Below are 23,956 nucleotides of genomic sequence, written 5' to 3'. Positions count from 1 at the left end.
CTGCTGCCGCCGTTGCGGCCTCGCGAGTTGAAGGCGCGGCCGAATGATGGGAGGTGGCGCGTGCAGGTGGAGAAGAGGATCGTGAAGATGTCCTGCATTTGCGGAGCGCGGGGTGGTTGTCTGGTTAGCGAGTGTGCTTTTAAGGGAAGGTAGGTGGGGAGATGAGGCTGGAGTAGGGGTGGGGGTAAGAGGGATGATTTGTATGTCCTCGCTCTTTTCTGGGGTGGATGGGTGTGGTTATATCTGGAATGATTGGGGGTATTATATGACAGGTGTGTTTTTTTGCGCCATGTGTGCAACAGGGGTGGATATATGGAGCGGGGAATTTTCAGGGAAGCAAAGTCTAAGAGGCCGGCGTCTTGGAAGGTCGAAAGAGTAACAATGTGGATTTGACACTCTTTTCGTTTTTCCCGGTGCGTTTGCTTTTGCTTGCCTGCCTGCCTGCTTGCTTGCTTCCACAACACCAGCCACCATGCGTACACGCCCGGATCAATGATTCGATCAATGCATCAATCAATCGTCCCAAAGATCAGGCAATCTCACCGCCCCTCCGCCCGTCCCTCTCCCCCCTCCCAAACAATAGGACCAACAACTCACCTTCACAAACTCCACGATCCCGCTCCAAACCCCATAATTCGGACACTGCTTCCACCCCCTCTGCCTCATCACGATGCGCTGATACGCACACCCGCCCACCAGGTACGCCAGGAGCGCAATCACGATGATGACGCCGAAGATACCGCCGGGGCCCATGGAGCCGGGCTCGTCGGACGAGGAGGTCGCTCCGCCGCAGAAATAGCGCGAGCGCGCCTCGAACGCGTAGACGCAGTGGTCGGTCGTGCCGAGGAAGGAGAGGGACGGGTGGGTCGAGAGCGCGGGCGAGCGGTCGCAGTGGAGCGATATCAGGCTGGATTTGCGCCGGTTGCTGCTGCTGCTGCTGCCGCTGCTGGATTTGGGGTGTTTTGACCTGCCGTCGTCGTCGTCGTCGATGATCTTCCGTGCCCGTAGATTCGAATCTTCAGCTCTGGCTGGGTTTCCGTCGTCGTCTAGCTCGGGGCATGGCGATCCGCCGGTGTAGTTGAGGACGAGCGATCGGCCGCGGAAGACGAGTTCCGAGTTCATCTGGCCGATGCTGTGGGTTGTGGATGCGAGGCGGTAGAATGCGCTCACGTTCTTCCATCGCGAGGCGGGGATTCCGTCGACGTCGGCAAGGCTTTCGATCACTGGGCCGCAGATGTTGAGGCTGAAGTTTGCTGGGTAGTCGTAGCCTTTGGCGTGCCAGGAGTCGGTGCGCAAGTCTTTGGATTTGGAGGGGGTGGATTGCTGTGCCAGTGAGAGGTCGAGGGGACGGAGGTCGTAGTAGGAGCCTGTGGAGGGCGAGTGGATCGTGCAGGGCTTGGGTGGGGGTTTGCTGTCTGCGGCGAGGGTGGAGGGGAGGAGGAGGGCGAGCAGGGAGAGCGGGAACGATGAGACGATCATGGTTGGATGGTCGAGAGCGGTAGGACGATCAGGCGCCGGTGGGCGCAGCTCAGGAGCCTGCGCTCGATCGAGGCTGCCGTCTGCTGGTCGCTGAAGAGAGGAGATGCACAGCTCATCTGCAGACCGTCTGGATTTACAACGTACTGTGTAGTAAGTACATGGGTAAACGGAGATCAGAACTGAGCAGAGACTACGTATGCTTCAGGCGTCAGTCATAACTAACTAATCCGCATGCTCGGGTGTTGGGGCTGCTGCATCTTTGACCTGCATTAGCTACGGATCCTGCTGGATCTTGGTTACTTAGTTTCTTAGTGGCTGCTTAGGGTGGGACAGCTTGCAGCATGGAGGTGAAGTCATGCGGCATCATCACTTCCGGGCAAAGGCTGGGGAGAGTAGAAGTACAAGTACAGGTACCGGTACCGGTGCTGGTAGCGCAACACAATCCTTCTCTTCTTCGATACTGTCAAGCTGAGTAGTTCTCTCTACACCACTACCACCACACTCTCTGTAGAGTCGTCTATTGTGAAAGCTACACCACCTTGCATCATGGCGAGAGGACCGGCTAAGCACAAGGACGCGCCCGCTGCTTCAGCGGTAGAAAAGCATGGCTACGAGTTTGGGGGGCCGTGAGTCCACGCTATGCACCAATGCTTCCCTGCTGATCGAGAGTGTGCAGACTTGGAGCTGCGGCATTCATTTTCGGGCTTCCAGTCCTCGTCTACCTCTCGCTTTTCCTCTGCAACGATGTCTCCGGCTGCCCAGCTCCATCACTCCTGCACCCCAAATCGCTCACTCTGGCCAGGCTGAAAACAGAAACACCGTGGCCCAAGGAAGGATGGTCCGGTCTGATAGACGCCAAAGTAACGGCCTGGGTTCTGGCCTACTACGGTCTGAGTCTTGCTATGCAATTGATCTTGCCCGGCGTGGAGTCGAAAGGTGTGAAACTGGACAGCGGTGGACAACATAGCTACAAGTTTAATGCCTTTCCTTCCGCTCTTCTCACTCTTGCGGCATTGGCCGTTGGAACTTTGTCGCAGGGTACAAGCTTCCCGGTGTGGACTTTTATCTGGGACAAGCTGCCGCAGATCGTGACAACGAACCTCATCATCTCGTACTTGCTTGCAATCTACGTGTACCTCGTCTCTTTCAGCGTGCCACACCCGGGTCAAACAAACCTAAGTCACCGCGAGCTGGCCAAAGGCGGGCGCAGCGGCAACATGATATACGACTTCTTTATCGGACGAGAGTTGAATCCTCGGATCGACATTCCCGAGTCAATTCCTGTCATCGGTGGACAGTCTATCGATATCAAGCTGTTCTGCGAACTTCGGCCGGGCATGCTGGGCTGGATCATTCTCAACCTTGCTTTCATCGCCCATCAGTATCGCGAGCACGGTACCGTGTCCGACTCGATCCTCCTGATCACCGCCTTCCAGATGCTATACGTGCTGGATGCTCTCTACATGGAGCCCGCCATACTGACCACCATCGATGTGACCACCGACGGGTTCGGCTTCATGCTTTCATTTGGTGATCTGGTCTGGCTTCCCTTCATCTACAGCCTGCAGGCACGTTATCTCGCAGTCCACCCCGTCCATCTCGGGCCCGCAGGCATCGCCGGCATCCTCGCCGTCCAGGCACTCGGATACTACATCTTCCGCGCCTCCAACAACGAGAAGAACCGCTTCCGAACCGATCCCAAAGACCCCCGCGTAAAGCACCTGCAGTCCATACCCACCCACAATGGCTCAAGACTGCTCACCTCCGGCTGGTGGGGCCGTGCCCGCCACATCAATTACCTCGGAGACTGGATCATGTCTTGGTCTTACTCTCTCCCCACGGGCATTGCCGGCTATCTTATCAACAAGTCCAAGAACCCATTGACCGGAAACGAGTCGAGAGAAGTCGTTCCGGGTGATGCACGTGGCTGGGGCATGGTCTTCACCTATTTCTACATCATCTACTTTGCCATCTTGCTGATCCACCGCGAGCGCAGAGACGAGCAGAAGTGCAGGAGGAAGTATGGTGCTGATTGGGACAAGTATACCGCCAAGGTGAAGAGCAGGATCGTGCCGGGCATCTACTAGCACCAGACGGAAAGATTGGACGTGAGCATTCAGTGCACTTTAATCCTGTTCTGGACACTCATCGGTGCCGAGGCGCGTCCATGTGGAGATACCGGGAGAACAGTGCTTGACTCCGCTTTTCCATAGTGTTTGGAAACCCCCGGGTCTTGGTAGCAGCTACACACATCTAGCCTGGCGAGTATTGCTCTTTTCTGCCATCCCCTTCTTGCCGAACAAGCAGTTTTCCTAGTAGAAAAGAGAGGTGTCCGGCTTGGCTGTCTAAGAAACCTCGGGGGAAATAACATAGATTAATTGCGTTGTGTCAGGCACAGCGCTCCGAGTCGATCGATATTAGATGCCTGATTTCCACTTGTTGCGGGCAATGCGTGAACGGGACGATACAATCCAAGCCAAGAAGAAAGACTGGTTGTTATAAAACCACGCATACTAGGACATGCTAATCTAATAATGAACCAAGAAATGCTGCCGTACAAGGAACGCTCAGAAAAAAAGCACTTCATGCATCTCCAGGTCAAGCACTGCTTGCTACCTACCTATTTGCTCACACGGCATTCCACGTCCTCTGCTCTCTCTGTACACCTTCTTCCCGCGCATACCCGTCCGCATCCCCCTTATCTCCAACTCCATACCCATGCGCGTGCCCATACCCATACTCATACCCATACCCACGCCCTCGCCCATCATACTCCCGCAACGCCACCTCCTCCCCCAACAGCGGCGGCATCGCCCCAGCCCCAAACCCGGAACGACTCTGCCCTGCGTACGCGCCCTCGTCGCCGTCCTGGACTTCGACCGTGGTGCTGTGCGTGAATTTGCTCTCAGCTGCTGGTTGGGGGCTTCTGTACGCCGGTTTCGGGACGGAGGCGCCACGACGTCTGCTGGTGAGGAGGCGGCCGCGCCGCACGATGCAGAGCACGATGGTGCTGAACAGGAAGAGGAAGGCCAGGAGGCAGCCGATCACGAGACCGGCGCGCGCGTAGATGGAGAGGTTGGTCCACCAGGTGGAGATGGAGGAGGAGGAGGTCGATGACATGCTCGGTCAGGAAGATGGCAGTGGAGCTGGGTGGGGGTCGTGATGGATTTGTTTAGTTATAATGGGAAGGTAGGTGCCTCTTCAGCGCTCTCGGAGAAGAGAGGGATCAGATGGGTGAGTAGATAAAATAGTGTGAACTTGACGGAGAGGGATTTTGGGTATGTAGAGGACCAGAACCTCGCCTCTCAAGCCGTCCAGCGTACTGTACTTGTACCTTCGAGCCATACTTCGTCGTCCTCTTGGCTTTCCAGCCTCATCTGGGCGTTCCCCCAACTCTGCTTTTTCTATGTGTTTGGCTCCATCGTGACATTCCTAAAATAGATGCCAAGTCATGGGGAAGTCTGGCCCGACTTCAGCTCACCACCGCTCAGGGCCTAGGCTGACGCCACTCTCGCTCAGCCCGGTCGCACCCCGATCAGGGTGAGATACGGAGTACAGGTGCTGCTCCATCCCAAACCGGCATCTTAAGGCAACAGTACTCCGTACTGGGCGACCTACAGGTCAAAGCTGCGTCCCTTTGGTAGCCTCGCCCAGCATGTGATATCTCTTAAAAGCCAATCAATCGCGCCGTCTTTCCCACCTGCGTAACGAACATCCATAAACTACGTAGTACGTGCCGAAAGTCAGAGGTGCTTTGACTTCTGAGCAATTCAAAAAATTACGAAAGTTGGGTTGTGTTGTAGCTCGATTCACTCAGTACTACGGGGGGCCTGAAGTAATGTTAGCTCAGCGCTAGTGTCTTTACATGTAAACCACCCACTCTGTACAGAACAGCTAGCTTCTGCTCAAAAGAAGTTAGCTGTAATGATTTACTTCATCGGAATGGACGCACACAGAAATAAGCTTTGAAGCAACGAATAACAACGCTATGTTGTCGTATTAAGAACTAGCTGCTTTTAGAACCAGACTAATATTACTTACTTCAGGCCTCCCCTGTAGTATTAGGAATTGGATACCACCAGTTCAAAGAATAAATCAAGTATTTAGTTCATAAGATTCTCTATAAAGTGCTTTCCAACCATCACCAGCAACGTAAGTGGTGTAGAACCCAAAGTTCCCCCACCCAGGTCGGTACGTGTCAATGAAACTGTGAACACTTTTCAGCTACCGCAACGCCAAGCCGACGTACCTGTATTACTTATTCTGCGGCCTAACTTAAGTAACGTTGGATGTGTTTCATTACATGCAGCGATCTAACCTCTTTTGCGTCATGTCGGATAACTTTCTGTTTCGCATCTTGCAAAAAGATTATATCGCGCCAGCTTTGCAATATCCAACGCATGATGGCATAGCAGCCCATTGAACTGACTTGATCTCTCACTAAAGTTTTCCAGCCAAATTCTTGCTCATTGACTGAAATGTCCGGTGCTGAGGCAATTTTCGGGGTAATTGCTGGAGGAGTGAGCTTGGTCTCGCTTGGTATTCAGCTTAGTGGGAGCGCTGTGAAACTCAAAAGAATGCTCTCTACTGCGAAGAATGCGCCACAAACGATTTCGCAATACGTATCCAGCCTCGAAACTATGGCCGCCGCGTTACAGCTACTTGAACATCACCAGCAGTATGACGCGCAAAGCGGAGCCCTCCTTGCACGATGTATAACAGCGTTTCGAGAAAGTACCCTTCGAATACAGCAACTAGTGGACAAGATCGAGCACTACATGACAGCATATAACAGGGTGGGGGGCAAATTGTACACCGTGTATAAAGAACGAGAAGTGAAAGAGCTCTTTGATGATCTAGAGAGGGCAAAGAGCTCACTAGAGCTTGCATATATTATCTATATGGACGCTGAGCAGAGACGGCGACATCAAGCGCATGATGACACGCTTGCCCGGAATAGCACATTACTGAGCGATCTCCAAGCGGAGATACGGTCAGGAAACGCCGATATTACACAACAGCTGAGACGACTTCTTCAATCTCCAACAGTACCACAGCAGGGTCAGCTGGTCGTCACTGACTCCCGTATAGCCACAGCAAGGGAGCTGATGTTAAGAGGAGAAGCTGAAACCAATCCGGACGATATGTCAAGCAGCCGCGATGATCATAAACAATGCGGTCGCCCTCTTGCAGTAAAGCAGTCCCGGCGAAAGAACAGGAGAGCACATATTTGCATTCGCTTGCCGAGCCAACTTTATCGTCGCGTATGGGAGTTCTCGGTGACCAGCTCTCAATCTCTCTGGAGTCTACATTTGCATACCTATAACATCGTTCCGGAGAACTCGCTTATTTTTCGATACTGTGAGCTTGGAGATGTTGCAGCGATGCAGAGGCTCACTACCAGCGGAGAAGCATCACTCTTAGATACGTACGAGGAGGGTTGGCGCAATTGGACCTTGCTTGAGGTAAGCCCCAAACTTTGGAGTATGTTACGGCTAACCGGTTTTAGGCCGCTGCTTTGAAGGGGCAGCTCGAAGTGTGTCGATACCTTCTCAATCAAACAGATTGGCCGGACCAGGCGGCAGTACTGAGCCGCGCTCTAAGTTGGTACGTTAACCTGAATGACGGCAAAAATGCTGTAGAAATGTATCGTCTTTTCCTTGAGGCTCCTGGTTTCGATGCTGATCTTGATGATACCGAGCTTGGTTATTACTGGCTAAAGTTATGCCCTAATACGCCGTGTCTCCACTTAATTCTCGAGAACTTACATTCGGGATTCTTCTCCCTCCCAGTAGAGATTAGATTCGACTTTGTCGTCCGAGTCGGCTTTCACCATACTGATATAAAGCCATCTGGGTTTCTCAAATGCATCGGCTTGCAACAATCCGATCAGAGGCTTGCCTCTTTAAGAAGTATCAATGGCATTTCAGTTCTGCACTACATTGCATGCCACCTGTCGTGGGTTTTGCGCGCATGTGCTGGGAAAGATGAGTTACAAGGATGGCTTGATCTGGGAATAAGTGTGTTAAATAACGGTGCTGATCCTTCTTGTATTGCACGAAGGAAATGTCTGTGGTATATTGATGGAATATACCAAAACATAGACCCTCACCCATCTTCTAAGGCAAAAGAAGAATTGGAAAGCACACCCCTCATGGACGCTCTGGACATAAAATACTGGCAAGTCACCGACCATTCTCGTGCCATCATATTTGAAACCATGCAAATCTGGACTGGGATGCTTCAACAAGCTGGCTTTGACCTTCGCGACTATGGCGATAAGGAGAGTCAAGTCTGGAAATCACTCGGCATTGAAGAAATTTCCAAATTCTATCAAGCGTCTTCTTACGCTTTGCGAGTTGAGCAACTTGTTTACGGACCCACACCGGCAAACTGGAGTCTGCTGGTTCGTAGGCCCATTAGTATCTACAAATTAAAGCTTCACCCACCGCCAGGAGCATTTCCCGAGGAACCCGATCTCCCGAGAACGATCATATGGAACCCGACGGATAAAGAAAGGGATGAAGGTCATTGGGAATTTGTGGAGGAGAGGAGAATGCAGACCAGATATTACGATCTCAGAGATGGACCTTCTGCATCAAAAGAGCCTTTCGAGGAGCTCGTTGATTGTGTTCAAGACGATTTGGGTGCCATCATGTTGATGCATCAGCGAGCATCTCGTCCACGAGCCTCTGCCTCGAGATCGCATAGTCAACCTCGACAAATGAATCATAGAGAAGTGGCTTATGATACAAAGCAGGAAACTTGTGGCAGAAATTCATGGTTGGGAACATATCACCTTTGCCCTTTGGATTCAAAATGGCGGTTGGGCCTCATTGTTAGTGACAGGATCGATGATGAGGGAGATCTGAGAAGTTGTACCGAAGGAATATCAAATGAGCGGCACGCAGTGCAAGAATCATGGTTTTGGCAGGATTTCAGTTTTCTCGGACGCATCGCTAGGTGTCAAGACAAGTATAGGGAACGAGAGTATGACTGGGTCTGGGGTCGCTTACCGAGAAGCATGAGGCATACTGCCACTCAAAGTTGTCCCCTGGGCTGTAGCAAGGTTCACCTAGATCGGATTCAGGTGCCGGAAGCACTTCGAGACTTTCATCCAAGGCGAGAATATGGAGAAGATTTGAGGGTTGAAGATGATCACTATGAGGAGACATGATCGTGATAGATTGGATATGATGCAGGTGAACGAATGGCTAGTCCTTGATTTGAGTGCTATATTATGAACATAGCTACTGGAGGTGTTTTTTGGGGATGTGTTTCTCATAGTCAGTTTTAAATGTACTCTTTATGTAGCTATTGAATTCAGTGACAGTGACCCTCTCGCTCGCCCATTATAACAGCTGTAAAAAGGGCACGGAAATATCGTTGATAAAGATTAATGGAGAAGATAAGGGCCAGAATGGATCATAAAAACATCTGTGATGTGAGAAACAAGGCATGCTCCAAAGAGTCCAACCTTGGAGGAGAAAGAAGAAAAAGGGGGGGTGGGCGGCAGGTTTAAGTCTTTGCATTGTGGCATGAAGCGAGCAAATTGCTCCTGTGCTCTCTGGCACCAAATTTTAGCTCCTCGGGTCGACCGTCATGGTCGAGGGAACAGCGACGATGAAATCCAAGGCAGAGTCGCGCGATGCTCACCCACTAATCACCCTGGCTGGGTGATATATGGGTGAGGTGTGGTGGTAAAAGCGGCGTTCGGTGGGTTGAGCATCAAGGTGAGTGCGGAGCAGATTTACTATGGTACCTCTCCTTAGGCTGCCAAGAGCTGAGCGCTGGGGGGAAGGGCGTTCAAGCGCGCTCGCTTCGTATCGTGCAAGTCGCATCGACTTGCCCACGCCGTGAATCGAGATTGGGCGCGCTAGCGATCGAGGTGCCATTAATGGGAAAATGGGATGGCGAGGTTGCTCCAGAGCGAAGTCCTGGCGGTATGAGGAAGCTTTGCAACTCTTATGCGCTGGATGAACAATACTCTCGTTGTGAACACAGCTGACCGAGGAGTAGCCCGCTGAACAGGCATTGCAAAAAGGGGAGCTTCAGAGCGAACAATTCTTGGACTATTACTAGTATAGAACCTCCCTTGGCGACCTCGACCTACTACATCTGGTCGGAGGGAAGATCAAGATACGCATGTCTCTTGTCTGTCTCAAGACTCTTCTTGTAGAGATAAACCCACAGAAATCTCATGGGTAGGGTAACAATATTGAATCGTGATCCGGGAGATGAGAGGAGAACACAAAGATGCCCACGTCGCGATGGAATGATAGCTTTTTCATAACAACATCCCTGCCATGTCCTCGGGTCTCCTGTCGCAACCATATCCTCCTTCTGTTGTATCCGTCTAGCATCAAAGAAAGGGGTTGATATTGAAAGACAAATAGATATTTTAAATATCAAGACAGTCCTGATGATCACGACTCGAACTGTGATCTATTTCCCTGCTCCACACTCAGTCATCGATACTCAACATTGTAACCACCAAGAAACAAAGCGGGAGGCTACGAATGCTGCGAACCACAGATCGCCAAGACATGATGTAATGACTAGGTAGGTGTGGAAATGCTGAATACTGGTCGCGAAGTTTGAGAGAGAGACCAGCCGGTCACCCGAGTGGGTACTGACCCTAAAATAGTATATACTAAGGGAGATAGATGCTCGACCTTACCAACAGGACTGCGAACATCTAGCGCTACATACGACGCCAAAATTGATCTCACCAAGTTCCTGTTCTGTTTCCAGCCCGGGAGCGGTCGTTGCTTCAACCTGAGCCGAGACTGAGCCGAGACTGAGCGCCGTCTGAGCAGCCTTGGGCAGAGGCTGAGTAGGTGACTGAGGAGTCAGCAAGACCCAGGTGTTCCAACTTTTTTGGGCCTCTCGGATGTGGAATCGGCCTTACGTACTAACGATAGTACGCGTACAGCCAAATCCTTGGCGTCACGTGACCGCACTCTGCGCAGTAGTAGTATTAGCCTCTCCTCCTTCTAGAGATAGATTCTGCAGGTAGATAGAATTCCACTCATCCACTTCATCATCGGACTCGGCTGCAACTGCTAGCTTCCTTCTACGGTACATTGCTTGCAAAGCTCTTACGAACTATTTTTTGGGGCAGGGTTGCGGAGTTTGCTTTACTTGAAGTTTTGAAAATTTTATTGTGTCTTAAACCAGTTGGTCTGGTGAAGTATAAATATTCATCTAATCTACTGATGTTTCCTCCTCATTAGCGCCTTGCCTCCATATCAAACTAAGATCATATACCCGCCGAACATGTTCCTCTTTTAGGATCTCCTTATCGTACTCTGCCACCGATATAGCTGTGTTAAAGATGTTCTTTATTTCCCTACCGTTAATTTCGAACTCCTGACCAAACCGGCTGTACACGGCTTCATCCCACATGGATCCGTTTGACCCATTCAAACTCTGGTGTAGATTCCGCCACAAAATTGCTCTTCGCTTTGCATCTAGCGGTTTATAATGGATCTTGAAATGGATGCGACTTTGAAATGCTTCGTCGAAATCCTGAGATAATGATGTGGTTAGTTGATATAGTTCCCTAATTGCAAGTTTTGTAAAAATGATTTGCATGAGAGAGAAAGAGAGAGAGAGACAGAGAGAGACAGAGAGAGACAGAGAGAGAGAGAGAGAGAGAGAGAAAGGATTGAGTGGTTGCATTAAATATCAGTTCTACCTTTGACCTATTTGTTGTGAGAAACAGGATACCCTGATAATACTCGATTGAGCGGAGAAAGACTGAGACGAGAGCGTTGCGTTTCAGATCTGCCGTCTGCCGTTTCGCTAGGAAAACATCGGCTTCGTCCAGGAGAAGGATTGCCTGCCAGGACCTGGCGCGGCTAAACAAATTTCGCAGTTGGACGTCGATTTTTGCTACATCGGTACCGAGCTCACCGCTTGTGATGGAATACAACGGGAGCTGCAGTTCTTCGGCTATACACTCTAGGTTTTCTAGTTAGAACAATTTCGCGAACGGCATAACATTGCAATCCAGAAAGCTCACCCGCTGTTAGAGTCTTTCCCAACCCAGGTGCTCCAGAAAGTAGAAAAACGAGGCCTTGCCCTTTTCCGGAGATGATGTCATCGAGAGTGCCGTTTAAACGACCTTCCTTCTTGGAATGAGTATTGACCAAAGCTTTGAGAGTTTCCTTTATCTCTGGATCTATCTCAAGCCGCTTCAAGGTGTTTTCTCCCCAGCTAATATCGTTTACGCTGTCGACGAGAAAGAATGCCCAGGTTTTATCGGTAAGCGAGAAGCCACGTATCCGTGCAGGACAGAGAAAAGCCTGGTCAGGTGTCATTTCGTAGGTCGAGTCATCTGGGTATGAGAGATGATGATCCTTGATTGTAGGTATGTCAACGGCTTCCGAATCTTTGGTATTATTTGCAGTTCCTGCCTTTGCGCTGGATTCTGAAAGTATAGTCGCTTGGCTGGGATTGGCTTGCTGGTGACTGGTGTAGTCCAGCATCACTCGACCGGAATACTGTAGCATGTTAGTGACCAACAAAATCGTGGCAAGAGTAAGTATCTTACGTGTCGGGCCACCAAGCCTTCAACGCTAGCAGATTCGGCGCGATTGAAAGGAGTGGTCCATGCAAGATCTGAGTTTGTGTTATCAGCCGACTTCAAGTTGTGGTCTACTCAACTTGCCTTTGTAGGATTTGTGCGTCTTATTAAGCATCTTCCGCCACTTGTAGCCTCTTTCAGTGAGTCGCTTGCTCAAGTCTCCTCCGTCTTTCTCTTGGTGGAATGAAATGGGATAGATTTCAAGCGCTGTAATCTGACGAACGCCCGGAAAGTAAGGGATTATCATCGTTCTTGCCACCGGCCCGAACCTTGCCCCATTGTAATCCCATCCACGCACATTGACATGAAGCTCAGGACCGGTTTGGGTCTGAACTATGTTGAGTGTTTCGACCACGTAACACTCTTCGTAGTAGTCGCGCTGAGCCACTACTATTGTACCTGGTCTCAGTAGGGTCCATGCGATAGCAAAGGATATTCGGTAAGAGGGGAGAAGTCTCTCCAGTTCGCTTTCAACGACCTTCAGGTGTCTGTTAATAAATGCGACCAAAATGGATACGTGAATTTTATCCGCTTCTGGTTTGCACTCTTCAACATATTTGCGTATCTCGTTTCGATAAAGAAACAAAGCTAGATACGGCGAACTGATGATGATGACGGAAGCGGCGGTATTCACAAGGTCGTTATCTCCACACACAACTTGCAACAATTTTCGAATCAATGGCGACCTAATCTCAAGCTGGGTGAATTTTGGTTGCTCTTTATCGTTGAGGCGGCGGCGCAGGACCATTGCGTAACTGGCGTAGCGGTCATCATCGAGATATTGGCGTTGGTCAGCTGTTCGACTTGTCCTTTTGACGTATCCCCAACGATCCTCAAGCTCAGTGATGTCCGCTAACTCAGGTTTGTATTCAGGAGCTACAGACGCTTTTTCATCTTGCGCGCTTTTGGTTGCCTTTAGCGCCTTGTTGTATATTTCCGTGGACATGTTCCTAGCGCGAATTTCCCGCTGCCGAAAGCTGGAGATTCCAAGCAATGAGATTGTAGTAAAAGAAATATGGGTAGCGCATTTTGGAATTCTAACGACTTCTTCAATTTAATAATGATTTATCATGTGCACTAGGAAATATGAGGCGAAAGAGAATAGCGCAATGTGGCTCATTCAGCCTCAACCGCAATTAGCTAGCCGCTTCCATGATGCTTGGCAGGAAGGTTGTAGAACGAACAAGGACGAAGCGATCGCCGATTTTTTGGTGTGATGTCTGCTTGTGGAAGTAGTAATGACGCCTTGGACGTCTACGAAAGTGTCTGCCTTGCACTTATATTGATAACGTAATGCACCGTTCAATCAGAGCGTTAGTTATTAATATTAGCCCCGGCTATCTTACAACACACTTTAAGACTAGCTATAACTCATCCCAGACACCACAGGGAACTAGTCCGGTACCAGGCAGAAGTACCGGGACTAACTGACTTGGGCAACACCCCCGTTGGCAACAGTTTTAGGGCCGATATCTCCATAACTACCAAAATCTTCAAGCCACCAAATTTCAGCTCAATGCTATTTTACTACGTAGTACAAACTGTTGATCTTCTGAGAGGGTCTATTGGCCAGGTGTCATTCGCGTAATCTCTGCGCTCCGCCTGCTTTCTATTAGTTAAGTTCTACGGAGTACCGGCACAGCCAGTTGTACTTAGATCTATGCTCTCTATCCCCCTGGGAGCTCTGACTGGGTGGAGCACCTGATGCAAAGGGCAACTCGAACAGATTTGTATCTGACCACAGAGCCGCTGATTCCAAAGCACACTGTGCACTCTCAGTTGCGGGGAAGTCAGCTGGTTTTGGCTACCCTAACCTTGACGCGCATTTAGAGCCTTCACCTCCTTTTCCCAAACTTTCCCAAGTAATCAGATATCATTATTCTTAACTACTGAACATATTTCACACAACAATCACAGTTGTTATTGAACAAGTTGTTCACCATGAAAAATCAACATGACGGACGGCAATACGTGTCACAATCCACCGAAACAGTCCATGGTCTCCCCATAGGTACTTGGACTAGTGGAAGTTCCCAGTTGGTCAATCCTTTCAGTATTTGTTACTCTATATTAGCGTACACAGCATTGCTAAGGGCGACAGGTCCCAAAAAAATACGGCGCCCGTCGAACCTTCCCAAAGCCCAACTCGGCATCAAACTTCGCATACTGGCAAGGACAGAAGTGATGTAAAATCAAAATTATCTGAGGAGAAAATTTTCCAAGAGACTGTTAATAACGAGAAAGTCACGATTGGAGCCACAGTCTTCACAGATCTCCCAAGATACGACGATGCAGCGCGATACGGTTTGGACAACGATGGCCAACGTGACGTTCTTGTGCACATTGAGATTAGGCGACTCATCAAGGCCGTTACTACGGAAGAGCCCGTCCTTTTCAATGACCTTGGAGTATTAGGGGGACTGACCAAGGAATCTATACGGGAGCTGTCTCATCTTGCAGACCAGCTGCTTTGCAATTTTGCGATTCTCAGGCTTGACAATATCATCTTAACTCTGGACAATTGTTCAAACGAATCCATACTTAAAATGTGTGCGAAGGAATACAAAACAGTCTCAGAGCTGCTAAGGAAACGATTCACCAAACAAGGAAAAGCCAAACCGACGGAACCGGTTATACTGAAGCCGGAATCACAAAACAGAGAAGGATACTTCGCATTAGTGGATTATATCACCGCAGCTGTTGTCTGCCATCTCGTGGATTGCGGCTTACCAGAGGGACAGACAACAAGAGTTATGGCAACTCTCTCGGCGTGGTCTGTCAAACTGAAGACACTCTATTACAACTCGGCAGTCAATGCTCAAGAATGCCTTGACAATGCGGAAGATGCGGTCCAGCAATTGATCCAAAGGGAAGACAGAAAGAGTGTTCTGGTGATGAGAAACTCGGACGGTCAAGAGGCAAAGGAAGTACACATTGAATTTGATGACCACGAGGACCCCACGAGGATTTATTATCTGAGGAGCTACATCAGGAGGTATAATCTGAAACCTATATTCCATGCCGCAGCCGTGAGCCTTTTCACCTCGAACTTTACCGAGAAGGGACGTCAATGATTTTCAGATGTGCACAGTGGCATACGAAACCGGTCTTGAGCGATCCCTTGTCGCGCTGCATGAAGATAGAGATGGTGATGTTTGGGTTTCCCCAGAGAATGCAGCAGTGGGAAGCTGTTACTTTGCTCTAGACACAGTGATTACCAACCTCGAGCATATGAAAAGACAGTCAGATCAACGATCAAGACCTCCGAGAAAGCAAGACTTGGAAATTCAAAATCCAATAGAGAAACGGGCAGATATTGAAGTAGTTACCATCGATTGGCGACGGACCAAAGGCAATAGTGTGAAGAGTGATACGTTGGAGACGAGCAACGCAGCCGAACTCATATCTATCATGGTACCTCTTTCGCTCTCCAATCCGCGCATTGCGGATGATGTAGAGTCGTTAATGCAGGAGGGTGGTCTGTATGATGACACAGAGGACTGGGAGTTGCCGAAGCTCGTCAAAGTCAACAAGTTCCAAGCCAGGTGCACATTGGCGACATCTACATGGCTGGCAAAGCAGCTTCGTGTTAAAGATCCGAAGAGCCAGCTTGGTTGTATTCCACTTTCGCGGAGTCCTTTGCACAAGAGAATCAGAGGTAACAATCCCATCCATTTGCACTAAGAGCCGCCTAACTTTAGAATAGCCGGAACAACGCTCGATGGCGATTGGATCGAGCGGTCAAAGAAAATCGTCGCCGATGAACTCCAAAGCGACGAAGTTCTACAGGAATACAAAAAGGAGGCCTCCAAGATGGATTCCTGGGTCTTTCACGCCAATGCTATTGAACTAAGATGTAGAGGCTACGTCTTAACAGTCATGCTCATCTGTTTTGTTCTTATCGCTGGAGCCTTGGCGATCCCATTCACAGTTGGAACGAGAATTGCTGGTGTGGACCCATTCCAGATCACTGCCTTCTCTTGGCTCCTTGCGGGTGTCATTATCATCGCATCTAAGAGTCGGTATGTCAGCGAGTGGCCGTGGCACGATTTTATTCACGGCACAGTCATCTGCGATTCTGTGACAGATTTGGCCGATGTTACGGGCGTGTCAGAGCAGATGATCCTCACAAAGCTCTTACACAGTGAAAATGGCTCCATGGTTTCTACTCGAGGCCCCTACAATGGCATGTTCAGTAACAGATCGGATTCTGCCGAGGGTTTCAGTATCGATGTTCCTGTCAAACTGTCAACAATGCTTGCGAGTGGTTTCATTGTCTTGAAGGTCTTAGGTGATAGTGGGGAACATTTGCTTATTCTAGATGCGAGGAAAGGATCGTCAATGGATTGGGCGAACAAATCCACCCACTCTGCTTCCTACCTCTGTTGTCTCGACATCGAGTCAAACGAAGACTACCACGACGAGGGAAAAGATTTGGCCGTGTCTACCCACTCCCGACCTCTGGCCAACGATATCCATTTTGTCAAAAAGCAAAACGTGAGCTGGAGCAGACTGGTTGGACTGTATATTGCAGACTCCTGGTTTGGGTAAGAGCCTTGTACGACACAACTAGTACTGTGCTTCCTTGATAAGAAAAGTGAGCCACCTGTTACAAGGAATACCGTGGAACAGGGTATGGGGTTGCTATAGAAGCAGGAGAGTCACGAAATAGCTGCGTATGAACTACTGTATGACTGTGTGGTAAGGCGATGGATGAAGTATCTAAGTGCTATGGAGGCGTAGAGAGATATGAGCGCTCGGAGCGCCAAGCTTGCCCTAGCCCTCAGGCCTAAGGCCGGATGCGGTATAGCGCTCGTGGAGCACCGAATGCTTGGCCAACGCCATGTCCTGCCCTAATGCCCCTTTGGGCCATAGCGCAGGTTGTGCCGTAACACAACCTGCTGTGCAGAGTGCGTAAAGATAGCAAGTTGGTCTCTACATAAGGGGGTAGAGGGCGGAAAATTATGTACAGATTAGCTATACGCGTACAGCAATATCAGCTCCAAGATTGCTTCAGAATTCAACAAATGACGCACGGGCAAATTAAAAGGGTTAATACAGCAAAAATTGACCCATAGGCCCTGACAGAAGTTCAACATAAGCTATTTCCTTTGATGTTTAAATTTCAACCGGCAATGCACATGCGGACATTTTGGGCCACTTTCTCTTATCACTTGCTCATGAAAACTGATCCGCTTGCGCTATCTGTTACCTTTAGGTCTGTGGCTTTTTTTGGCTCTGGCGGCCTCATCTTCAACATCTATGCATCTTGGAAGCGAAGAATGGAAGACACGCTTTCCTAGCTATGTCATCTTCTAAGTTAGAGGTTTTTTTTTGACGTCGTTGTCAGAATCTCATCCATTCTAATGAAGATTATATTTCTCCTGTGGCAGCACTTTTTCCCGAATCTGGGTCGCCATCTCCCCAGCCATGGGTCCGTAGACGTAGCAATCCCCAACAAGCACGAAGTGATCTCCAACCTTGCGCAAGAGTAGCGGTACTTTGCAGCCATCAATAAGACAAATCGATCTTCAATACAGGCAGATTTTGGGGCAAGTCCAATATAGCTTTTGGAGTAATGAAAAAGTATCTTTCGGCCCCATTGTTCGAAAATATTGTTAAGAAACGACGAATACATGCCGGAAGGCTATACGAAGACTTGTTAGCTAACGAATGAAATGTTGGAAACGATGGACAGTCTGCTTGCCCAAGGAATGGTTCCATAATGGCTTCCTCTGTAAGATTTGATAGTGACTCGGGTATATTGCCACTCAAAGCCAGAAAAACCCTAACGTATATTGGAAAGGTAGTTATTGCTGTAATAAATTTCCCCTTTCTTCGCAGATACTCCTTACTTTGACATTTTCTTCCCTCTTCAAGAATATACCCAATAGCAAGCTGCACCAACTGCCCCTGATAGTTGGCGACAGAATCAATTGACGCACTTTCGGAAGGAGGAAGATCCTGGATTATGTCACGGAGTTGACATGGAGGCCTCCTGGGGCCTAGATGGAGTCGTGGTCCGACTCTCTCTAGGGCATCTGGATTAAGGATTAATATACTATTCCAACTGCATTCAAGTAACTTTGGTTACTTGGGCGTAACTCTTTTGTGAAGTTGGATCACTATCTCAGATTATAGTGCGGAAGAATGCCTGGTGCAATGGAATACCTGCCGGATGCGTTTTGAGGCCAGACTTGAATGCTAGATCTCTCCAAACCCTAAGATCCGTATTAGGCCCTGAGTGAAGTTCTTGCTCAAGCTCTTGAATTGAATCAAATGTTGATCCGGAGATTGTCAAAGTAGAGAGATCGGCAGAGAGGTCGTATTTGGCAGTCTCACAACCCGATGGCCAGTGTTCAGCTTGCTGGAGTTTGGTAGTAGCAAGGCATGCAGTCCTAAGATCCGGAACCCAAGATGGCAGACGGAGATCTGATGATCGTCCATCTCTTGCAAGTCCAGCTTGCGCTAGAACATTCAAACAATGATCCTTTTGAGCCACAGCCCAGATGTACTTGGCGTAGACCTCGTGCACCGACTTGGAGTAGTCTATGTCAATGACAAGGTTCTCAGTGTCCGCAACCCCAAGTAAAGCGTAGACCTTGTCGCGCGGGTCTGTAGACCTAAGGAATCGAAGGTTGTCAACAAGCCAAGGTAGAGCTAATAAATGGGGATTGGTTCCTATGTGCGCTGCTACCATCTTTTCCCGATCACTTATGAATTGACGTGCCACCTCAAAACGGCAGTTCTCCACCAGATGGCGGTAGGCGATGGTAAAGTATCCTGTGACCGTTGGTGATTGCACATATGTCCATGCCTGCATGGCGTGGCGTAGAGCCAGCCAGCTTATTCTATCCGGACCGTATACGAACGTTGCCTCCTGCGCTAGCACGAATTCCTGGTACACCTAGAAAGTCAGCATTCGGTCTGCTCAATTGTAAGATACTGACCCAAACTCGAAACCACCAATCTCGTTCGAAGAGCTCTTTCGCTGCATCCCATGCTCTGTAGTCGAATACATATGGTTCGAATTCGGTGTGCTTGTAAAGCTGAACAAGGGTATCCGGTCTGTTGTCAAGTGCATATTTGGCCCACGTTCGAATGAGTCTGAAAGCTAAATCACTATTACCTATCTTTTCGCCAAGCCAGACAAGAACTCCTTTCGCCTGTCGGTATATGCGTCCCATCAGTTTCACCTGAGCACTCCTCTCTACATGATTCGATTGATCGATCACACCGCATCGATCCATATGATCAGTGTTCTAGTCTTTTGACGCAGCCTGATTAATGCCTCAAAAGGGTTTCTCGTGACCGGGAAATCTGTCCCCAGAACGCTGATGGAGGACTTGTCCACTTTATTACCCCATACATATGACAGGGCTTGAAAGTCCAGTGCATGATCGAGTGGTGTCTGAATTAGATCGCATTTAATCGGTGACTTGAAGCTGAGAGAGGCATGGATTCTGAGAAGTCGAATCTCTTGCCGTGACTCCATAAGAGGGCGGTAAACGTCTGCCTCAGCATGCCTCTTACGCATTGTAATTGCCATGTTAGGGTTTGCAATACTCGAAAGGAAGAGCGCGCGATTGAAGATAACTAAAGGGTATGTAATGCTCAGAAAACTGGGGGGAAGATTCAGCTGAGTTGCGGCCTCTGTGTAAGAGTGCGGGTTTAACTACTCCGTACAGCACACCATTATTGGGTGGCGCTACGTCCAAAATTTAATTCCTGTAGCTCCTTGCCGATCATCTCTCTCGTAAAGCATCTCACGTGGAACCACTCTTATCGTCCTAACAGTCTGTACTATTGTCCATCACCTTTCCACCGCCGTCGCTACCATTTCTCCTTCGCCGCTCTCTCCCCTCCTCCTTCTTGCTGCCCCCTATCGCCAATGAGGTCTTCGTCAATCCAAACGTGTGTCAAGAGCATCTTCAAGGCTGGGCTTTATCACAGGGCTTCGCTATCGTTCGGAAAAGCGCCAAAACAGGGTGTAGGGCAGGACAAGGGCAGGGGTAGAGGAGGGGCAGAGAGGCTAGAGGATAAAGCGATGTCTGTAAAACCACCTTTCCTATATCTATTTCCTAATAGAGAAGTCACAACAATGTCGATAGAATGTATCAATTTCTGTGTAAAATCTTCATATTACTTATAGTCAAGGTGGGTGGATTTGCTAGCAATTTGTATGGCAAATTACCCGCCAAGACTCAAACGCCGAATATATTTACCGTTGCCGAACATACCGTTCTGAATATACCGTTCCGAACGCATTCCGCTTAGATAGATTCTGCAGAGTAGATAGAATTCCGTTCATCCCCCTCATCAACAACGTGCTAATAGAGATACCTCCGATATAACAATGGAAAACACAGACCCGCATATTACTACATGTTGAACTCAAAAATACGGTTTGTGCTATCCTGCTACGCGTTTCATATGCGTTTTGTTACAGACCTGTTACGCGTTTCGCATGTATTTTTGGTATCTGCATTTCGCGCTATTTCTCTTGATATAGCAACTCTGTACGTATAAATGCTCGCTCTGCGCACTGAATTAGATAGAACAACTTGCTATTTCAACACTGATCCGTCGATTAGTCAGCAAGTTCAACACTACACCTTCGAGGGACTCCGATGTGTCTGAGAATGGTGAGTAGATTGGTAGCTTAACGAGTGCTTGTGTAAACTCAACTCACGTTTCCAATAACTGACCAGCCTTTACATTCCCTTCAGATACGTCACAATTCAACCTATGCAGACGCTGTTTGGATTTCACTTGGGGACCTGATTTCTGGCAAGGTTTGTTGAAACGTGGTGAACATATCGAATTGGCTCGGGGCTACATTCGTCTCTGGGAGGCCGCGAACTACGCTGTCGCTTCAGCGGACCTTCGCACTGCTGCTGGGAATGGATGTCGTTGGTGTACCCTGTTGTGGAAACACATTGCTCAAACACCTAAGGAAGGCAGAGATCCGTGTCCGTCTTATGCGATTCAGATGCGTTTATGGGCGCAACCTAAGTGGTACTCGCCTCCACGGATACAATTTATATCGATCAATATCCGGCATGGATGCGGTCAAACCACGCCGTGCCTCAGGCTAGGTGTTTCTACCATGTCTCGTGAGCTTGACTAGGAATACCACTATCTTTTCTATCATAATATGAACTAATTTTTGTTTTCGCAGAAGGCGTTGCCTCGGATCTCTTCATACAGGCGCCACGTCCCGGAATCGGGTCTCACAGCTTCAATGCTCACAGATGTCGAATGTGGCTTGAAGAATGCCAGACCTCTCACAGGAAGTGTTCTAAGGGTAGCACGTCCTATCTTCCAACTCGTGTCCTAGATCTGTCGCTTGAAGATGAAACAAGCATATATATCCACTCGAGCAATTCGAAAAAGACGGCGCGCTATATTGCTCTCTCATACAGGTGGGGAGGACCTCAACAGATGACACTAACATCTTCGACATTGAAGACTCTCCAGAAAGGGATCAAAAACGATATTCTCCCGCCGACCTTAAAGGATGCAGTCACAGTGACGAAAGAACTTGGTTTTAGATACCTTTGGGTCGATGCGTTATGTAAATTTCAAGATTCTCTACAGGACAAGGCAGCAGAGATAGTCAAAATGTGTCAATATTACGAAGACGCAACCCTAGTCATACAACCCACGGGATTGACGTCCGTGCAAGACAGTTTTGTAGAAACGGACGGCAATGCAATGCTTGTGGCGTCGCAGGCTTCGACATATCCATCAGAAAAGCAGCTCCTCAAAATGTGTACAGTGCCTTACGTCGATACCTACGGTCAGAGAAATATGATAACTGTGGAGCAAGATCCTACGACGTTCTGCCCATGGAAGGAACCTCTTCATCAGCGAGCTTGGGTGTTACAAGAGCGGCTTCTTAGTCGTCGAGCCATCATATTCCCTTCTGGAGGAGGGCTGATATGGCAGTGCAAAGAAGGCAAACAAGTTGATGGCAGAATATATGCCTCTGACTTGAGCGATGAAGGATTGGAACCTTTGCTAAGTCACACGTCCCAACAACCGCAACCTCATCAAATTGACGATTCTTGGAGAACTATTATCGAAGATTATAGCGGCCGTCAAATGACAGACTCGACGGACGAATTAATTGCTATCTCAGCTCTTGCAGAACACTATCACGAGTGTTATGGATCCACCCTTGGTGCATATTGTGCAGAAATCTGGCATAAATTCCTCCTAAAGGTCCTGAATTGGGTTCATTCCGAAGATACACTGATGACGAGACCCATATTCTATCGAGCACCGGCATGGTCTTGGGCTGCTGTAGATGGGAAGCATAGAGCTGAAGTCTTCGAAGATGGCAATGGACATTTTCTTGCTCAGGTTCAGAAGTGTCAGACCATCCCTGCCTCTTCCAATATACCTTTCGGTGCTGTCAAGAGCGGCTCCCTTGAGATAAAAGGCTTTCTCATTCAAGGTGTTTGGTCTGAAGACTCCAAATCTATGGAATTCCGGGATAGTCGGATACACGCAGACTTAAGCAGCGTTACCATCACACATTATCCTGACACCCTGGATGACAAACCAAGCGATATGGAGATATTTCATTGCCTTCCACTGCGAACTCGCTCAGAATCCATGCAGGATCTTGCAGGATTGCTGTTGAAACCAACTGATGACGGCATGTATCGTCGAGTGGGAAGCTTCGAAGCCTGGGTAGGTCTAAAGATCGACCCTCGTACATGGTTTGAGCAGCAGGAACCGCAAATCATCACCATCATCTAGAATCTCATGATCGTCTGGAGACTTTGGTCGGGAGCTCTTTCCTAAGCTGGCTCTTAACTCACCATCACAAGCAATGTGCGGATCAACACATAGGAAGTGTTAGACCGGCCGGCTCTCGATACAGCCAAGTATGACGACGGAATCCGCCTTGGTTCAAGCATTGCTGGTTGATATGAAACCCACCAGCGGCGCTGCAATACCTACTAATACGCCTACGATATCAACTTCTTTCTTGAAGACTGAGCGTTTGGAGTACGAATGACTGCCTTTATTACTGCAAGCTCTATTGATATCAGCTGGACCTTCGTGTCTTTCCTCTCAACAGCGCCACATGGTCTAGTCATAGCCAAATACTCCGTACACCGGCGGATCTTGTAGATTTCAGGTTACCCATTTCCGTGTTGCACGGATATGTGCTCAAGATTGAGGAACATGTTGTACATGGAAAAATCAATGTAAAGTTAACCTTACTTTATTCGTCAGTCGAAGCATGACGCTCTCCCCCACTACTGGTGAGGAAGACCTAGTAACATATTGCAAATCCCAAAGAGCTCGATGCTAAAACTAAGAAATCTCACTACAACTGCGGCCTCTAGGCCGATACCTATTACCCTACCCGGCATTTGCTGATAGTTTCTATCTTGACAGTTCCAGCGTCAAATCTTTCGTCTCTACTCTTTTAACCAGTCAAAACGATTTCGCCTAGCCAGGACAACGATGGATCTCTCGGGATAGAACAGCATCACAGGTAGGGGCTTGAAAGGGAGAGAGAGCCGGTGAAGCTAAAGCCTGTTGGAAGATACGGGACAGATAGTTGCATTGGCAAGTGAGTAGGGAGTACTCCGTAGCTGAAGCTGGATTGAGCGAAAAGGGATTATCTCGGCGTGGCTGAGCCCGGTCCGAAAGTCCGAAGTGACCGAAAGAATGATGGTGGTTCCACTGCGGCCATATGAGACTTTGCAGGAGGCTCAAAATTGGCAACTATTTCCCTTATTCCCTTCGCGATTCGTGTCTATTACGTAGCGCTGCTGATCATTGAGAGACACCCAAATGTTGAACGTGGCCATGTGGAATGAAAATGGAGATAGCCAATGGTAGATTCTAAATAAGGCGCGC

General features: G+C 48.9%; 8 protein-coding genes across 8 annotated transcripts; 4 read left to right on the top strand and 4 right to left on the bottom strand.

Annotated features, from left to right (window-relative positions):
• Nucleotides 1–513: 513 nt before the first annotated feature.
• On the bottom strand, nt 514–1,479 carry EPUS_05694 (uncharacterized protein; the record flags this gene model as incomplete). Its single annotated transcript, XM_007803526.1, has 1 exon — nt 514–1,479. One exon carries the CDS (start codon nt 1,477–1,479, stop codon nt 514–516), a length of 966 nt encoding a protein of 321 aa, XP_007801717.1.
• Nucleotides 1,480–2,025: 546 nt separating this feature from the next.
• On the top strand, nt 2,026–3,566 carry EPUS_05693 (Delta(14)-sterol reductase; the record flags this gene model as incomplete). Its single annotated transcript, XM_007803525.1, has 2 exons — nt 2,026–2,105; nt 2,156–3,566. 2 exons carry the CDS (start codon nt 2,026–2,028, stop codon nt 3,564–3,566), a joined length of 1,491 nt encoding a protein of 496 aa, XP_007801716.1.
• A 541-nt stretch (nt 3,567–4,107) lies between these two features.
• On the bottom strand, nt 4,108–4,599 carry EPUS_05692 (uncharacterized protein; the record flags this gene model as incomplete). Its single annotated transcript, XM_007803524.1, has 1 exon — nt 4,108–4,599. One exon carries the CDS (start codon nt 4,597–4,599, stop codon nt 4,108–4,110), a length of 492 nt encoding a protein of 163 aa, XP_007801715.1.
• Nucleotides 4,600–5,957: 1,358 nt separating this feature from the next.
• EPUS_05691 (uncharacterized protein) lies at nt 5,958–8,656 on the top strand (the record flags this gene model as incomplete). The annotated part of the gene is made up of 2 exons (XM_007803523.1): nt 5,958–6,944; nt 6,989–8,656. The coding sequence occupies 2 exons, from the start codon at nt 5,958–5,960 to the stop codon at nt 8,654–8,656; spliced, it is 2,655 nt and encodes an 884-aa protein (XP_007801714.1).
• Nucleotides 8,657–10,686: 2,030 nt separating this feature from the next.
• Nucleotides 10,687–13,016, bottom strand: EPUS_05690 (uncharacterized protein; the record flags this gene model as incomplete). The annotated part of the gene is made up of 5 exons (XM_007803522.1): nt 10,687–11,010; nt 11,180–11,445; nt 11,507–11,987; nt 12,038–12,105; nt 12,146–13,016. The coding sequence occupies 5 exons, from the start codon at nt 13,014–13,016 to the stop codon at nt 10,687–10,689; spliced, it is 2,010 nt and encodes a 669-aa protein (XP_007801713.1).
• Nucleotides 13,017–14,011: 995 nt separating this feature from the next.
• On the top strand, nt 14,012–16,621 carry EPUS_05689 (uncharacterized protein; the record flags this gene model as incomplete). Its single annotated transcript, XM_007803521.1, has 4 exons — nt 14,012–14,106; nt 14,172–15,099; nt 15,152–15,728; nt 15,777–16,621. 4 exons carry the CDS (start codon nt 14,012–14,014, stop codon nt 16,619–16,621), a joined length of 2,445 nt encoding a protein of 814 aa, XP_007801712.1.
• A 1,579-nt stretch (nt 16,622–18,200) lies between these two features.
• Nucleotides 18,201–19,619, bottom strand: EPUS_05688 (uncharacterized protein; the record flags this gene model as incomplete). The annotated part of the gene is made up of 3 exons (XM_007803520.1): nt 18,201–18,977; nt 19,021–19,236; nt 19,308–19,619. 3 exons carry the CDS (start codon nt 19,617–19,619, stop codon nt 18,201–18,203), a joined length of 1,305 nt encoding a protein of 434 aa, XP_007801711.1.
• A 1,895-nt stretch (nt 19,620–21,514) lies between these two features.
• On the top strand, nt 21,515–22,840 carry EPUS_05687 (uncharacterized protein; the record flags this gene model as incomplete). Its single annotated transcript, XM_007803519.1, has 1 exon — nt 21,515–22,840. The coding sequence occupies one exon, from the start codon at nt 21,515–21,517 to the stop codon at nt 22,838–22,840; it is 1,326 nt and encodes a 441-aa protein (XP_007801710.1).
• Nucleotides 22,841–23,956: the final 1,116 nt, after the last annotated feature.

Source organism: Endocarpon pusillum, assembly GCF_000464535.1.
Source record: "Endocarpon pusillum Z07020 unplaced genomic scaffold scaffold242, whole genome shotgun sequence".
Lineage (NCBI taxonomy): Eukaryota > Fungi > Ascomycota > Eurotiomycetes > Verrucariales > Verrucariaceae > Endocarpon > Endocarpon pusillum.
This window is presented reverse-complemented; position numbering and strand designations above follow the sequence as displayed.